General features: G+C 37.1%; 1 protein-coding gene across 1 annotated transcript in view; it reads left to right on the top strand.

Annotated features, from left to right (window-relative positions):
- LOC136866716 (midasin) overlaps positions 1–18,504 on the top strand; it is a 425,839-nt gene that overhangs the window by 39,774 nt on the left and 367,561 nt on the right. The window contains exons 5-9 of the mRNA XM_067143861.2: positions 2,880–3,093; positions 8,140–8,325; positions 15,886–16,032; positions 16,172–16,313; positions 17,334–17,574. Coding sequence (XP_066999962.2) covers positions 2,880–3,093; positions 8,140–8,325; positions 15,886–16,032; positions 16,172–16,313; positions 17,334–17,574 — 930 coding nt within the window. The remainder of the gene's footprint in view (positions 1–2,879; positions 3,094–8,139; positions 8,326–15,885; positions 16,033–16,171; positions 16,314–17,333; positions 17,575–18,504) is intronic.

The raw sequence follows: 18,504 nt of genomic DNA, 5'->3' as shown, positions 1-18,504 counted from the left end.
TGTTGGAGAATGTTTATTAAGACGTCGAATCTGAAGTTTTGATATTACAAAAGGTTTTGAATGTGATATTTCTCGTGGATGGAGAGTTCAGCAGTATTAAAACAATTTCCCGTCTTTTCTTGCGGTGATAAGGCTGCTCTTCACCCCTCAACAGGTTCTACAAAAGAAAAAAAAGAAAGTCATCCCTTTGGGTTCCACCGCAGACACTCTGCGCGGAGCACATGGCATACAGTCCTGTCACATAAAATTCACTGCCAATTACAATAGACCTAAAATGTCACAATAGTAAGGTTTTTTGAGCCCAGGAAAACTGTGGTACGCTGGCATCATGAAGTGAAGAAGGACCTGACAGAAATGGGAATACAAGGATCAGAAATAAGCAACAGGGAAACTTACAAGTCGAAAATAGAGAACACAAAGAGTTTCCAAGAAAAAGTTAGTTTGCGGACCCAAGCACCATGGACGGAATAGAGAAGAAAGTTGCAGAGTGAAAGAATGAAGAATTACTGGACAGAGATCAAAGCCCAGAAGCAGCTGAAATCGAATTATCATGGTCCACAATTGGCCAAAATTAAAGAAAGAAAGAAAGAAAGAAAGAAAGAAAGAAAGAAAGAAGGTATGAGTAGTGATCCGGAAGAATAGTTTTTTAGAAGAACTATCTATTTTAAGGCAGTGATATTTTATAAACTTGTAACCATGAGTCAGTGTGCACAGGAATACTAAATTTAGGCAAAAACAATCAAAATACTAGGATGTACAGTATAGAGATCCAAATTTGAGTTTTTATTTTTTTATTTGCATGAGCAAATGTATTTTTTTTACTGGGCACTTTGAATTATTTTTGTGATGTTAATATAATGAGTGAAGAGAGAGATCACTTAGCTACAATGAAATATCTTAAAATTGAGGACAGTATATGCTGTTTTCTTCGGTGTTGCCTAATAAGCATTTTCTCTGTGGTAATCTTAGCGCACACACAGCAGTGAGGGAGCTGGCATTAAGAGGGTTCAAGCTTTTTGCAATTGCTTATGAACAGGGTTACGATTTCTGTGTAAATACAGTACATGTTTGTTTTTACATTAGTTAAAATTTAGTTACATGTTTATGAATTAGGCTGTTTGGAGTCATTTAACCTGTGAGTGGTCGCTATATGATATTTTCTCACATTATTTTTTATTTTGATATTACTTCACAGTGATGAAGTGGTGGTGACTGTTCCCTCTTCTAGCTGAGTTTATAACTGTCGTGAGTAGAGCGATTCACATTTGAAGGGTAAGCACCTCCTCCCCTAGTCAGAACAAAGGTTCCTATGTGTCCGTGTGTGCTGTGTGAGAGTTTCTCTCATCGTGCGACTAATGACGTTGGTGTTATTTTGAAGTGGAGCGGGAAACTTACTCCTGTTCTAGTGTTAGTATTTGTATTATGAGCACTTCTTGTTTTTGAAAATGTTATTGTGTTCAAAAACCTTGCTTTGTACGTAAATATTACTAGATATAATGCATGTGTGAAATTTTATTTTTTACAACTTCAGGACAGAAGTTATTTTTATGTACATTGCATATGTTATTTTAAGTAGTAATTTGTGTCTTTAATAAACAGCTTATCATGTCTGGCTCCACGGCTAAATGGTTAGTGTGCTGGCCTTTGGTCACAGAAGTCCCAGGTTCGATTTCCGGCAGGGTCGGGAATTTTAACCTTAATTGGTTAATTTCGCTGACACGGGGGCTGGGTGTATGTGTCGTCTTCATCAACATTTCATCCTCGTACGGGTGTCAAATCAAAAGACCTGCATTTGGCGAGCCAAACTTGTCCTCGGACAGCCCTGAAGACGGTTCTCTGTGGTTTCCCATTTTCACACCAGGCAAACGCTGGGGCTGTACCTTGATTACGGTCACAGCCGCTTCCTTCCCATTTCTAGGCCTTCCCTATCCCATCGTCAGCATAAGACCTATCTGTGTCGGTGCGATGTAAATCAAATGGCAAAAAAAAAAATTCTCATTTTGTCAGTTATTTCATTAATCTATGTGCATAGTTCTTCATTAATCCTATCGTTCCAGATGGTATCTATTTTCTTCTCGTATCTTTCTTATATTCTCAGCTTTTGTTTTCCTAGTGTAAGTTGGACAGTTGGGTGTATATAATGCCTCTGGCCTTATCACTGTGCTGTAGTATCTTAGTTTCATTCTGATGGACAATGGACAATGACTTCCTGTTATATCCTATTTTTATTTGCCTCTTTGTCATGACCATTGAGCTGTGACCATTCACCAAGATATTTGAATTTGCCCATATTCTGTTTTCGAGTCAGCCATTGCATTCATTGCTTGAGTCTTTCCATACAATATTTACTGGCCTGCTTTCCATGCTTTCATCAGGCTTATGCAGTGTCACTTGCTTTGCTCTTGTGTATCACGTAAAATCGTTATATCATCTGTGAAAGCTAAGCAATAATGTTCAGGTTGTCTTTCCTGTAACTTAGCCTTATTCCAGCCATGCCCGATTGTTGGCATTCTGTTTTCCATACTCTGATGACTTTACAGAAACAAGATGATGATAATTATTATTATTATTATTATTTTAAGACTTTGGAAGAAAGTAATTTAAATTATGTATAGAATAGGGGATACCTGTCAGTTTCTTTTACACATGTTTTCCTCATTGATTTACTTTATTTATGTGTTATTTATATGTCTCTGATTTTGATCATTTAAATTTAGCAACCATACCATAGTTCCCTGCCGATTGACTGATCCTTTCCAAGTTATTACCAAAAACATTTTGTTTAAAGATGTATTATTATACCTGTAATTGAAATGATTTTATTCTTGTTAGGTTGTAGCTCGCACACCATACACTGCACCTTATTTTTTATTTTTCAGGTTACTGGGTGCTGCTTGATGAAATTAACCTTGCATCAGCAGAAACCTTACAATGTTTGTCTGGACTATTGGAGGATTCAGGTGGCTCTCTCTACTTGCTTGAGCGAGGAGACAGTGAACCCATCAAGAGGCATCCTGAATTTCAACTATTTGCTTGTATGAATCCAGCCACTGATGTTGGGAAGAAAGATTTACCAGCTGGTTTGAGGAATCGGTATGAAATTCCATTACTTTAATCTCTTTATTTATACCACAGACTGCATGATGGCATTCGTAGGTAATGGCATTTTAAAAGTAAAATTGCAAGTCATTTATTTGCCCTTAAGTTGATGCTGAATGATGGCTAGTCTGATATATAAAATTTTATCTACTTGGGAATAGCCTTTCTGAAATTCAAGCGGACATCAGAATATATAATCTAACATCTGAAATAAACTCTTTGTATCTTGAAAAGTATCATATTTTTATTTAACTTCAGTACCTGGTATCAAAATCAATGGTACTTTTTTTGAGTTAATAACTGTTATCGGCCATGTTATTTACGCACTTATTTTTTATAAAGTTAAAGTCGTGAATTGAGGGGTATTACAAATCGACTTTGAACATGCCTTCAAATGTCTGCAAGAACATTCACTAGTTTATTGAGTGGGAAATGGAGATGGAAAATGATCAATCATAATCAGTTTAAATGCTGGAGTGTACAAATATCGATAACGAAAAAATTACGCGCTCCTAATCACTTGGTGTTCTGTGATCACTCGTAAAGTCATAATAAGGGATGATATATACTCTTTGGAATGGATAAATGAAAGGTTTCTCATTGTAACCGTAGGATGTTACTAAAGGAATTATAGGGATAAAGGAATTTTTAGGGGCTTTAAAGAAAGCCTGTTACAGTCGGGTTCTCGCTATAGCAGACTACTACGATGCAGGGTGGTTGGAAACAACATGATCTGAGGTGTACGCGTTTTAGAGGGTTGGTTATATTGATAAATATTTCAGAAGAAATAATATGATATCCCATGTTGTCATCGTTTTATCAGCTGCTGAATTTAGCTAATCAGATTGCTTCGCGGCTGAATTCAAATGGGATTTGTGAGGCGGTGTTGCTAAATATGCACATGGCTTAACAGCGGCTTGAGAGCACCAATAGAAGGAAAACAAGTTTTGCCAGGGGAGAGGTTTGAACATGAACCTCTTGAGTTGACAGAATAGTGCCATAGCAAGTACGCAGCGGTGACAACAGCTGACACCCACGTTGTTTTTGTGTGTTTGATGCTGATTTTTTTCAAATTATTCATTAGTATGACCAACTTACTAACCCTCATATATCTGGTTCACGTTGTTTCTGACCACCCTGTATGTGGTATTTTTATTACCTGTAAAGAGTTTGAAATTAGCCATTTTGTGACATGTTTTCTAAAATTTAGTAAAATATGTCGGTAAAAAGCATTTAACTTTTTTTAATTCTGAATTTTGTCATTAAAATTTCTGAGTACTGGTCTTATTCAGTGGTGGGTGGTATTCAGTATTATGTGGTATGTGGTGTGCCTGGAATCTAATCCAAGCCCTCGAGAATGGCATCTACTGACACAAACTCGTACATTATGGACTTCTCTGTCTTCACCTATTTCACATCACATCCATTTCATTTCCTACACATAATTTGCATTGAAATAAGTTACAGCATTTGAACTAGTGGTGGAAGATGGTATTATAGCAGGCATCTTTAAAAAAAAAATTCTCCTACCAATTGCAGTTTTAGTATTTCAGTATAACATAGATTAATCCAAGACAGTTATGTTAAAGGATATAATTTTTAACTACAAAAATTTATATAAATTAATACAATCTTATTTCCAAAATCGGAAAGTTAAACTTCAAGTCGGATCAGCAGTTTCTTCAAAGATCCTGAAAAGGGGTTGCCCACAAGGATCTAGCTGTAGTCCTGGTTTTTGGAACATTTTATACGATGACCTTCTAACTTTACGTCTTCCTGTTGGTTGTAAAGTTGTGGCCTACGCTGATGACGCCCTTCTTTTAATTAAAGCAGATAATGTGTGAGATCTGAGAGTAGGAGCAAATTTGTCTCTTGACATTTTATTTACTTGGGGTTGTGATAATAAATTACAATTTAATCCCCAGAAAACGAAGGCCATGCTTGTTACAAGGAGAAGGAAACTAAGAAAGCCTAATATTATAATGAATGGACAAAATATCACTATTGAAAATCATATTCTTTATCTGGGAGTTGTACTTGACAAGAAGTTAACCTTCAGGGCCCATTTCAACAAACTACAACAGAAAGGCAGTAAGTTTTTGCAAGGTTTAGCTATTGCCTGCAGACCTTCTTGGGGACTAAATTCAGAGGTACAGTACTAAGAATTATTTATGATACAGCGTTTGTACCTCTGATATTGTATTGTGTTTCCTCTTTTCAAATGACACTTGAGAAGAAATGGGCTCAGCATAAATTGATGCAAATTCAGAGAGGATTTGCCCTTCGTATTTCCCGTGCTTACCGCACCACCTCTACTGATGCAGCTCTTCTTATTGCAGGCATTGAGCCACTATTTCTGACGGCGATAGTAAAAGCTGAACTCACGTTTTTGAAGAAAAACAGTGTCACCAATGCCCATTCTGAATACCACTCTAGAGCAACCTTGTCATTTTCTACAGTCTGATCACCCAAGTCTCTTCAAAAACTTTATTTATGAAAATTGTTCAATTACCCATGACTGCTTTATTTACACAGATGGATCTCGCATACCAAGTACAGATGAACAGGACAGAGTTGGATGTGCCTTTGTTGTTCTTGAAAACGATTCTGAGGTATTCTCATCCCAGCACAAACTCTCTTCCACATGCTCTATTTTCCAGGCTGAACTGTGGGCGATCAAGTCTGCGATCGAATGGTGCAAATCTAACAATAAGAAATCTCGATTATTAAGTGAGTCACAAGCTGCGCTGAATGCGATAAATAATAAATATAATCTGAATCCAATAGCTGTAGCTACACACAGCTCAACAAAGTCCGCACATCTGTTTTGACTGGATTCACGGTCATTGTGGAATATCTCGAAACGAGAAAGCTGATCTACTGGCGAAAGCAGCGGCTACATCTAATTTGGAAATTTCTTATGACAAAACGTCACCTAGCTACGCTAAAAAAAAATCATAAAGAAGCACGTAATCCATCAATGGAACAACATTTGGACTTCTTCCACTAGAGGCCAGGTTGCCAGAGAAATATTCTTCCCTGAGGTTTTCAACCGCCTACAAAGTAACGTGTTGGTGCCAAGCTTTGAAATCACTCAATTTTTGACTGGTCATGGCAAATTTGGTTACTATTTTCATTGATTCAGAATTAATCATCCTGATGGCTACGTGTGTGTTTGCGGATCCTTACAAACGGTGGATCACCTACTGTTTGAATGTGCTGCATTTGAAAGAAGAAGGCATGACTTGAACTCTCATTTGAATTATTGTAGCATTGCATTATCAAAACCCCTGTATCATTTGTTTAAGAAGCCGTGCTGTTACAAATATTTTATTAACTTCATCCACTTCATTTTCCGTCGATTAGATACGTGAATTCTTTTTCATTGTAAAACTGAATATGTATTTTAACTACAACCCTAGTATACTATGTAAAATAGGGTTCCAAACTGCTTTGGATATTCAATAATAATAATAATAATAATAATAATAATAATAATAATAATAATAATAATAATAATAATAATAATAATAACTACAAGTGCCCCCCCCCCACCTTTTTGTTTCTTTTAAATACCAAATCATAAAATAATGTAATTATTTTTTAAGATTTGTCAGTTTAGTCAATCTCCAATAATGGGGAAAGCAGAATAAACAGTTTATTCAAACAAGAACAAAAATGTAGGAGAAAATAAATCAAGTTCAATCTTTTTGAGAACTTGGTAGGCTCCGCTAACTCGCCTCTGCTAAACAGGACATCAGCACAGCTGTCATTTCCCCAGGTATCCCTCTCCTCCAAGTCAGTAGGTCAGTGTTTCTCGAGTTCAGTGCTGCTGATCTCTGACTACGTGCGAAATGGCTTTATCGAATCAAGAAATGTGTGATTTCATTTTAATTTATAGTGAGGCAGTATGTAATAGAGGAAGGGCAAGACCTTAGTTATCGGGCACCGGGCGAGTTGGCCGTGCGCTTAGGGGCGCAGCTGTGAGCTTGCATCCGATAGATAGTGGGTCCGAATCCCATTGTCGGCAGCCCTGAAGATGGTTTTCAGTGGTTTCCCATTTTCACACAGGGCAAATGCTGGGGCTGTACCTTAATTAAGGCCACGGCCGCTTCCTTTCCATTCCTAGGCCATTCCTACGGCATCGTCGCCATAAGACCTATCTGTATTGCTGCGACTTAAAGCAAATAGCAAAAAAAAAAAAAAAAAAAAAAAAAAAAGGAAAAAAAGAAGGTTATCGGGCTTTTGTTGCTATTCTTCAGAGACTTTCACATCAGGGCTGATTATTGAAAATATGTTGTCTTTTTAAACAAATAAATCAGTCAGTCAATTATTCAATCAATCGCTCAATGACTTCCACACTTACTAGGTAGGTTACACAGTATCACAATATCACAACAACAGCAGTTTGTTTACATAGGCATTTTACAAAAGGAGCACTGCTCACCACTGACCTGCATTTAGGGCTGTCACTCGAGCAGCAGCTTACTCCTCACCCCTCACCGACCTTGCCTCGCCCTTACACCCTCTAGCTACTGCAGACTTAGTTTGCTACTACTCCCTGAAGAGTTACTGAAAACCTAAAAACATGGACTTTTTAGTATATTTTAAAGATAGTTGACAGTTTTTCCAAATGCATTGCTTAGAATAGTTTCTTCTATCACTTGTTAGACAGACATACCTTTCAGCAATTACACATTATATAAGATACTTAAAGGAATATCCAATTTGGAGTAAAACATTTTTCATAATCATGAAATTGTTTTGCTTGTCAATTACTTACCGACAGGACTTTGGTCATGCCCAAGGCAGTGGAACTACAGAGTTAAAGAAACACTTCACAGTGTCACTCGGTTTACTTTTCATCTGATCACCCATTAAAATATAAACCTAGAATTGTTTTAATTTGCCATTGTGGCTTTTTGGATGAAATTGCCTTGCTGGAAGTCTTGTTCTTATTGTATGATGATACCATGTATACAAGATCATGCATTTTACTTGTGTTTTTGACATAATTTCTTTGCCTTTTCTCTTTTATAGGTTTACTGAGTTTTTTGTTGACGAGCTAACTGAGCATTCTGAACTTACTCTGCTTGTGGGAAGTTATCTAAGGGATCTATGTCTTCCTGATGCTAAACTCGAAAAGATTGTTCGGTTCTACCTCAACATCCGCAAAGAAGCCTGTATCAGTTTAGCAGATGGCACTGGTCACAAACCTCATTATAGGTAAGTGTCTAAATTTGGTAAATGAAAATATATATATTGTTTGGTCTCTGTTTGGCAGTGTATATTAGAATCAGTTTAGTTTTCTTATGCATAGCTGTCATAGGGCAAACAGGCTTCCATTTTTGGTCACGCTAGTAAATGGTCACAATGTTGAATGTGCTCTTTCGGTAGTTAAGTGGTGGTAGTATTTAAACAAATGTTATGTTGAGATATGTTTTTATTCCCTGTTGAGAAGTTCTGTTGGTGTTCAGTAGATTATATAGGTTAGGCTTTCTTTGTTTCAAATTTAGGTGGAAGGAAATAGGAATAGTCATTTATGCAACTGCCACAGAAAATAATCTTTTACCTTAGGAGTGACATGTTTCAATTTCAAAACAAGTGTTTTATTTCATACATGTTGAATTTACTTATTTTATGTTGAATATTAAATTAAGTGCAAGACTGTAATGGGACACATGACCCAATACTTGGAAGGAAGATTATGATGATGATGATGATGATAAATTATAAATAATTTTGACATGTCGTCCATGTTTGACTTATGCAGTGATGTTTTTTGTTTTGTTGTGAGTATGTTACGGTATTTGAAGCAGTGAACAGTCCATTAAGCTACCAGAGTTGTAAACAAGGTCATCCTGTCCTGGATTGGTGAAAGTAATACAAAATGTATGATATACTGTAATATATGCAGTATTTTTTCTGTCAGCAATGGATTAACCTATATGTTAGTCAAAAATGATGATGGGAGTAGATTACTTGAGCCTGGAATGCAGAGACGCCATTTTTGCTGTAGATGGGTATGGAACCACTGTGCTGTAATCGGACGGATAAGCAATTCAACAAGGTTAGGTGTTCTCTGATTAATAATCTCTCTGACTATCTGTGTTTATATGACTGTGAATCAGAGTTCAGTCAATAAGAGATGATTTCTAATAAAACACTATTTTGAATACGGAAAAAAAGGCAATTATGTCATGGTATGAAATAAATAATATTCCCCTCACCCCCTCTTTGTGTAAATTATTTTTGTTGGTAGGTTACGTATAAAGATGGGTTATTTTGCGGAGTTGTACCTTCCACAGTTTCTACCTCTACATTCCTTTAGGTACTAAACACAGAATTTCGTATAACACTTTTAAGATCCTATCACTAAGGAAACAATTTCTTTAAATAAAAAATATGATACCATTGCAAATTTTATTAATGAAAATAAGATAAAGACTTCAAGAGAATATAGTACTTCGCCGGCACGATAGTTAATGGTCTTTGCATTGTTGTTTATTATCGCTGCTTTTTGTATTCAGATATTCCGCTGTTGGCATACAGTCAAGTAAAAAAGGATTAATCACCTGATTCTTATATTCCATATTTGTCTCTGGCATAATTTTGAGAGAAGTTACCGAGTTACTATGTTACACATCTCCCCTTGTACTTTTGATATTTCAACAATTAAGGGCAGTTTTAATTTCTGATAGTGCATACTGGAATAATAATAATAATAATAATGTGTGTGTAGGTATTGAGTATTTAGTTTTTAACTTCACTTCTGTTTTTCCAGTTAACCTGTTGTAATGTAATTAGGATATACAGTTGGGAATTGTAATGTAGTTATTTTATTAGATTGTATGCTGCTTGTTTTATCATTATGTAATCCTTTCAATATTTCTGCATTTAACTTATGGAGAGTTTATTTCTGTTAGAGCATAGTAGGATAAAATAAATAACATTTTAAGTATTTTGGAGAGATTATTTGATGCATCAGTGAAAGGAGCTCTGAAATATTGGGCTAAATGCATGGAAACATCTTTTCATCTCTGCAAACCCACTTATCAGTCCAGGTCGATCTCATGTCAGGCCAAATACCGCCACTACATCACGGTATTATGTCCTGAAGCCTTATATTCTGCTGACTGCATGACCTTCTCTCAGCATGATGAGATAGAGGGGATCGAAATGAAAGAGAGGTTACTCCTAAGAAAGGTCCTCGGCCCACCTCGAAATTCTGAGGACGAATATCACCTGAGCTCCAGTGCTGAGCTGTATTCCAAATTTGAAAAGCTGTACCTTGTTTTTACAATTATCTGCCTCAGATGCCTAACCCCAAGTAAGTTGAGGATTTTGGAATAAGGGTTAAAGCATTTTCCAGAAAGAGTGAGAAGACGAACTCTTGCAGAGTGGTCCGAAGAGAGGATGAAGGTCTTCTGGAAATCCAGAAAGGCTAAAGTATTAACTCTGATTATACAAGGCTGAAAGAGTTTGTACACACACAAAAAAAATTTTAAAAAATAAATAATAATAATAATAATAATAATAAAAAAAGCTTGTGTACGTATTTAGTTTGAACTACACTCTCGGAATATGAAATTCCAACACCAGGAAGACAAATTTAGGCTTGTGATTAGTTCCACTAAGTGAAGAACACCTCCAGAATACTGGCGCTGTGATTAGTCCCACTAAGTGAGGAACACCATGGGTCTGCGTTGCTTGTGAGGGGTGCCATTATGTGTGACTTACCATGGTCTACATTACCTATGATTAGTACCACCATGCGAGGAACACCATGATCCACATTACCTGTGATTAGTACTACTGTAGGAGGAACACCATGGTTCTGCTTTACCCGTGATTAGTACAATTATGAGGAGCCGATGACCTGAATTTTGGACCTCTTTGAACAAGCATCAACTAAGACTATGAGGGAGCCATTGTGAATTGGATTCACTGATTGTTTTGGATTCATGGTCATTTTTCATAATCATTTGTTTTAGATTTTTGTCAGTGGATATATTTTGAAGTTTTATTTCATTGCACCTCGTACCATTAGGGGCCGATGGCCAGCCGTTAGGCCCCTTTAAATGTATGTTGTATGTGTACTTATGAATACTCGAATAAAAACTATCCAATAGGGATTTGCAAATACTTGTTGTGTCTTTTTTTACATGAGTGAATTTCACGTTGTGTATGTGTAGATCAGTGAGAATGTTTCTCAAGATGAGAGATGAGTGTTAAAAGGTGTGAAAAGCATGAGAGAACAAATACAAAAACATTTTTCTGCTGGGGCTTATAAAATAAGTGTCTTGAAAGGTGTGTAAAACACCAGACAATAAATAGGAAAACATTTGCTGAATAAAAGTGAAAATGAAAACCTACAACCTATTTTCCAGTCATTGACCAGGTCAGGGATATAATGAATGAATCATATATATGCTATTAGTACGATGGGGTCGCCACTTCCAAAGTGATTGATTAATACTGATAGAATATGAAATGAGAATGGAAAGTGTTGCTGGAATGAAAGATGACAGGGAAAACCGGAATGAAAAACCTGCCCCGCCTCTGCTTTGTCCAGCACAAATCTCACATGGAGTGACCAGGATTTGAACCACGGTATCCAGCGGTGAGGGGCCGACGTGCTACCGTCTGAGCTACGGAGGCTCACTTGCTGAATAAAAGTATCATCGCATTATTGCAGATTACATTCTTTCTAAAACAAATGTTACTTGAAGCCTTTAATTTGGACCGACCAAAGGTTATTAAACATTGTCTGCTGGTCACACTCTTCATCCACCATATGCGATAGAATGACTATAGGTGCCATTTTGAATGCGGCAAAACTTTGGAATGAACTTGGCAGGTTCGAACCTGGCTCAGTCCCGTGGTATTTGAAGGTGCTCAAATACGACAGCCCCGTATCAGTAGATTTACTGGCACGTAAAAGAACTCCTGCGGGACTAAATTCCGCCACCTCGGCATCTCCGAAGACCTTAAAAAAGTAGTTAGTGGGACACGTAAAGCAAATAACATTATTATTATTAAAACTTTGGAATGAAAACTAGGAGGTGCAAATTATAACACTACCACCATGTGGATGTCAGTCCACTTCCTGAAGGATTTAAAATTTTGTCTTCATTATTAAGCAATTTCACAACCTTTTCTGTATCCATAATTAGGCTATCACGAGACCAATATGTACCACGCTAGTCGGATTCACACAAATATGTTCCTGATCTGTAGATAGGCTATCATGCGACAAATATTTGCTACCCTTCAACACAATAAATTCCTAACTTCTGATTGGAATGCAAAATACAGGCACAAACAGGTTCATTAGGTTATTGAGCAATCCAATTGATAACCAGCAAGCAAATTTGAACATTCCTAAGGCTAATGGCTTGCTCCCCAAAGGTATAACTTACCCTGTGAAGGTCTTTTCCTATTATTGCGAACTTTCCCTGACCTGCCTGCTGTGACGAGGGCTTTTATCTGTGTTGGAAGTCACATTCCTTTCACAAGGGATGACAAAGAACATTTTCAGGGCTAGAAAAAATGTGATCATACTAAGCGATAACAAAAATGTGTGACTAAGATAAGTGAGGTATTTTTGTAGATTTGGGCCCGGTTTCATCAACACATGTTAAATATATGCTAAGAAGTAGTTAGTTAATACGGAGTTAAAAATTTAACATCTTGTTAGGTTACTTGCGTTTCATCAAACTTTTCTTGTGAAATGTTAACTAATCGACTGTTAACTCTCCCAATATTGCGAACTGGTGCGAATCAAGGAGGCAGTGGTATGAACATGCTGTTTTACAGCGCGCTCCGATGCGCTTTTGTTTGAGTACAGTTGTAAAATATGGCGCGTAAAGTGAAACGGAATCGTAGTTCTAATTTTTCGTCCTTCGAAAAAGAGTTGTTAATTGAATTAGTAAATACAAGTTATTGAGTGCAAGCGCACAGATGGCTTGCCAATAAAAGAAAAGGACGAGGCGTGGGAGAAAGTCCACGAGGGTTTCAATGGGGTTAACAGATACTTTTTTAATTGTTCCACTTCAAACTGTGCTCCGATATGGGAGTTATTAAATATTGTATTGTCGTGTGCAGAACCAGACCACCTAGCAAGTATATCCCTGATTTGGTGGTTAGGCTCACTATCACCTGAACATTAACATTAACAGAGAAATATCCCTTCCGATTACAATATATTTCGGCCCAATTGCCTCCAGGTAATTGGATTCTTACATGTGTGCAACTTATTGCACCTAGAACAAACACCAGGAAAACGGCTTATTTCATAGAAGGGAATGTTATATACCTTCTTCTAATGGATGCTATTGCTGCAGACACTCGACAAACAACTCTACTAACAGTGGCTTTAGAAATTCCAGCATTGTCTCCGACCATTATGTGAAAATAACCAGTAGCAATAAATCGTAATATTATCAGTACCTGCAACATTGGAGGAAGAAGTAAGTTTCTCTTCTCAGGATATTCCAACCTCACTTGAATTTCGTCAACAACCTTAGCAACGACTATTTTCGATAACCTGTATCTACATGTTGTTGAACCTGTATCTATGAAGAAATTCCGCATCCGTCAAATTTTCAGTCATTACGTCACTGAACTCTTCTTCGATCAGGATTGTTTTGTAAAAGATCTAAATAGAGCAATTCCGCATTGAAAGCGAGATGCACAGCAGCCATTTTGGAACAGGTTGCTAAATGCTAATGTTAGCCATTTAACATTGGAAATGGCTGATGTTAACTTTAATACGCAGTTTAACATTTGTTAATGTTAACAGTTGTTGATGAAACGCAAATTTTCTTAAATCGTATGTTAAAATGATTTAACACCTTGTTAAGTACTAACATGTGTTGTTGAAACCGGGCCTTAATACAATGGGAATCAGATTTTGAATTTACAACGTGTTAAGCGAGAAAACATGTTAATGAGGAATGCACTAACATAGTTTCACTGTATATGCCTTTTGCAAGACAACAAACAAAAATAAAATCTGATGACAGACTTGCATATGAATTATCTACCTCTTCTTCTGATCCACTATCATCAAATTTCTCTTCTAACATTTCTACAATTCCACTTTCATTCAAAGATCCATTCATGATAGCAGAAACAAATTGTAAATCCCAGACTGAACACTTTGCATGGTGTGAACAAAACAGTGAATGTGCAGGTTTTGAGCAGCTGGAAGCACGAAGTGTAGAAGCAAACAAGCACATAAATAATGTGCTATTATTTTGATTAAAAGAGGACAGGAGCGCATGGTACAACTGTTCTAAAAGTTCTGCAAAGTGGTTTATCTAGTTTATGTGTGAGTTAAACGCGTGTGCTGTTGATGATGTAAATAAATACATGGGCTCGAGTCAGTCTCGGATGTGGTCTGTCTATGTTCTTACCCCACCCCCCACCCCGATATACACTCAGGCTTGGTCTCCAATGTGTTAGAGGATGACTGAGGAATGCACGTTTAGAGAATGTGGATGTGAGTGGGCACTGAAGAGTATGAGGGAAGAGGTAGAGTTTGAGAGAGATAATTAGGATTCTAATGGAGGACAGGTATGATGGTAGGTCTCTCTCAAACAGTGCACAGGGTACAGTTGGTAGATAAGAAGGAGGAGAAGGAAGGGGAGAAGTTGTGGAAGACAGATTGGTTATTGTTTCCAGGATAAGGAAACTGAGGGATAGGGGGTCTAGTCAATGGGAGAATTCAGGAGAGGTTTTTTTGTATTTCTGTATTTTGTGACGTGAAGTGATTTATAGGAGATTCCCGTTAAATACAACAGTTATGGCCAGTTTTAAGTTCACATTATTGTATATTGGTAAAAACTAAGGATAATGTACAGTATTCTTATTTGTTTCAGGTTACCAGTTATTGCAGAAGTGTCCATGATGCTTTTTGAATCTTTGACCATTTTAAAAAGTATATATGAGTAGATGTAAATATGTTGCAAAAAGATGCATTGCTTTAATGTATAGCATACTTTGTATTTTTTCCTCACGTAATTTATGCACCATTGTTTTAAGACAGATTGTTTTTATTATGCGGAACTTCTTAACCGAGTTTTTCTGTGTACGTATAATGCAGGATCAGTCATGATTGATGTACTGTTACGAAACATACTGATGCACCTAAGAGAGCTGCAGGATGGCAACAAAAATTTGAGGAGCAACTGTGGTTAGATCAGACAAATTTGTCAAGGCTTACTTAGATCTGTACTGTACATGGTTTACTGAACAGAGAAAAAATGATTATGATGATGATGGTGATGGTAACCATAAGACACATCGTTATTAACTAACAAAATGAGCACCTTATTTTTAGATTGGAGAGTAAAAACAAATTACCAGAGTTGTAAATGCTTCTTGAAACAAAAGTCAGACTTATAAGACTTGTTTCTGTTACTAGTATGATGTGTTTCATTCTCATTCCAAGGAGAATTAATTTGGTCTCCTGTTCCTATTAAAAATATTAAATTGTACAATTTTGTGGTTACAAAAATAAACATCATAAACTCCAGAAATATTTTGATTTTTTTTATAAACATACTTCATTGTGATGTTTAATGTGACATGTTTCATTATGTTTTGCTGTTTAGTTATTTATATATTTGTAGTGTTTTCATTGGCTTCATACTCTTGAGTTTTATAATGATATTCAACTTTGTTTTTATTTTTATTTTTTCATATTACACAATAGAGTAACTGATAAGCCTTTTTGAGTGGTTAATTTTATTCTTGACGCCTTTATTTGTCTGCCAACAGTTTACGAACCCTTTGCCGAGCATTGAGTGTAGCAGCATGTAATCCTTGTGGCTCAAGCCAGCGCTCGCTGTTTGAAGCTATGTGTTTAAGCTTCTTAACTCAGTTAAATCATACATCTCATCCAGCAGTGATGATGATGGTAGCCAAGTAAGTAAGATAGCTTTCTGCTTAGACTTTAGCAATGTACTTTTCCTCAGACCTTATATGCCTGACATATTAGCCTTTCTTTTTCTAACTACTTCTCTCCTTTTACTGTACTTATGATGTACTTTGTTCCTCTTTACAGAGCTGTCTTGGGAGTTACATCAATTTCAAGTGTATTGAAACAACCCATTCCTCAACCCAAAGGCTCTGCCTCTGACAAGTATGTACCCTTTGAAGGATATTGGGTACTTCAAGGAAATGTGGAGCCAAAAATTCCTGAAAAGGTAAGATTGAAGTTCATTATACTTCTGGTGGATTAAAATGTTCTCTATTTAATTTATAACTTCTCTACCCATGCATATGATCCATGGATAAACATATAATAACTCATAAAGTCTGTATGTGCAGAAAGTTATGGGTTGGGATATAGTACCATATCTGAAGTACATATTTAATTACTGTTTGCATGTTAGCTTGCATTTGGGAGATAGTAAGTTTGAACCCCACTGTTGGCAGCGCTGAATATGGTTTTCCGTGGTTTTCCATTTTCACACCAGGCAAATGCCGGGGCTGTACCTTAACTAAGGCTACGGCTTCTTCCTTCCCACTCCTAGCCCTTACCTATGCCATTGTCGCCATAAGACCTGTGTCGGTGTGATGTAAAGCAACTAATGATAAAACTGTTTGCATGAAGGAGCTATATCATAATAATGGATTGTTGATACAGTAGCCCCATTGTATAACGGCAAGGGTGATAAACATAACATAAAACAGATAATTACAGGCGTGTCAGCTTGACATGTGTTACCTGTGAGCTCTGGGAAATCATTCATAATGGCTGTGGTTTAATGTTCAAACCTGAATGCTTTCAAACAGTATACCTAATATCTCTGTTTGCAGTGTGAATTAGTGAAATATTGTTTATGTGATTCTCGCTGCTGGCAGCATCCTATTTCTCTGTAACAGAATACTACAATGGATAATGAATGAGTTTAATGGCTAACATTTTATTATAAGTGATGTTGGCAATAATAATCATGCGGATGCAGAGAATTTTGTTCATCTGTTCATAATGACTGTTGTTTATTGTTCAATCCTGAGTGTATTCAAACAGTGAATCTAACAATCCAGTTTGCAATTCAAATTAGTGAAATATTCTTCAAACCGAGAGTATTCAGACAGTGGATCTTACAACCTACTTTACAATGTGAATTAGCATTTTTTAGCTTTCAATTACTATGGTAAAATATAATCTTATAACTTGTAATTACTGTACGTAATTTATGACATGTTTTATTTTGCAGTACATCTTGACCCCATCAGTCCGCCGCAATCTACACGATCTTGTCCGTGTGGTGTCAATTGGTCATCACCCTGTTCTGCTGCAAGGAGAGACATCTGTGGGCAAAACAAGTTTGATAACCTATCTTGCACAAGCCTCAGGCAACCATTGTGTCCGTATCAATAACCATGAGCACACTGACTTGCAGGAGTATGTTGGGTCGTATTGTGCCGATGAGAACGGTCACCTAGTCTTCAGAGAAGGTATGTTGCCTGCCTCATATTTGTATTGGTGCAGATTTAACTGAGTTGATGATCAGATCAAAACATATTTAAAAAGTGGGAACATGAATAGGAACGTACACAGAGGTGAACAACCGAGCAGAGTGGCCATGAATGTTAACGCGCTACAGCTATGGAGCAATGCTCTGCATTAGGGAGACTAGTCCTGAGAATCGTCTTCACTTCCAGGCAAATGCCATGACATTTCTTATTCTTTGACTGCAGTTGATTCTTTCCTCATCGGGTTGAGTTGCTGAAACGGTTGAGATGCTAGCCTTCTGACCTCAACTTGGCAGGTTTGATCCTGGCTCAGTCTGGTGGTATTTGAAGGTCCTAAAATATGTCAGCCTCTTGTCGATAGATTTAGTGGCACATAAAATAACTCCTGTGCGACTAAATTACAGCACCTCAGCGTATCCAGAATCCATAAAAGTAGTTAGTGGGACGTAAAGCCAATAACATTGTTATTATTTCCACCTGTTTGCATAATTTCATTCACCATCATTCCTTTCATCTTCATTAGCTCCTCAACTGTGGTTGGCATCTGGAAAGACATCCGGGCCATATATACACGGCATATAATTTCCTCTCTCCTCATCCCCGACTCCGTATCAGGAAACAGAACGAAGGGGTAGACATACTATAGGATGAACACAATGACAGGTCAGGTTAGAAGAGAAAGCAACAGAAAGAGGAGAAAAGAACAAACATGAAAACACAAAAGGACAGAAGGACAGTCTCCACGTCTCTGTATGCTGTTGTTTTGAAATATATATGTTTTTGTCTCATCAGTCCCAATTCTTCTACATTAATTTCTTCTCAGACCCTGACGGGTTCATTTCTACTTCCCACCTTCATCAGGAGGGCGAGTATCAACATTCACTGAGGGGGCCATCTTGACAGATCTTCAGT

The sequence above is a fragment of the Anabrus simplex genome, chromosome 1, assembly GCF_040414725.1.
Source record: "Anabrus simplex isolate iqAnaSimp1 chromosome 1, ASM4041472v1, whole genome shotgun sequence".
Classification (NCBI taxonomy): Eukaryota; Metazoa; Arthropoda; class Insecta; order Orthoptera; family Tettigoniidae; genus Anabrus; species Anabrus simplex.
Note: the sequence above shows the minus strand (reverse complement) of the source record. Positions and strands in the feature narration are given on the sequence as shown.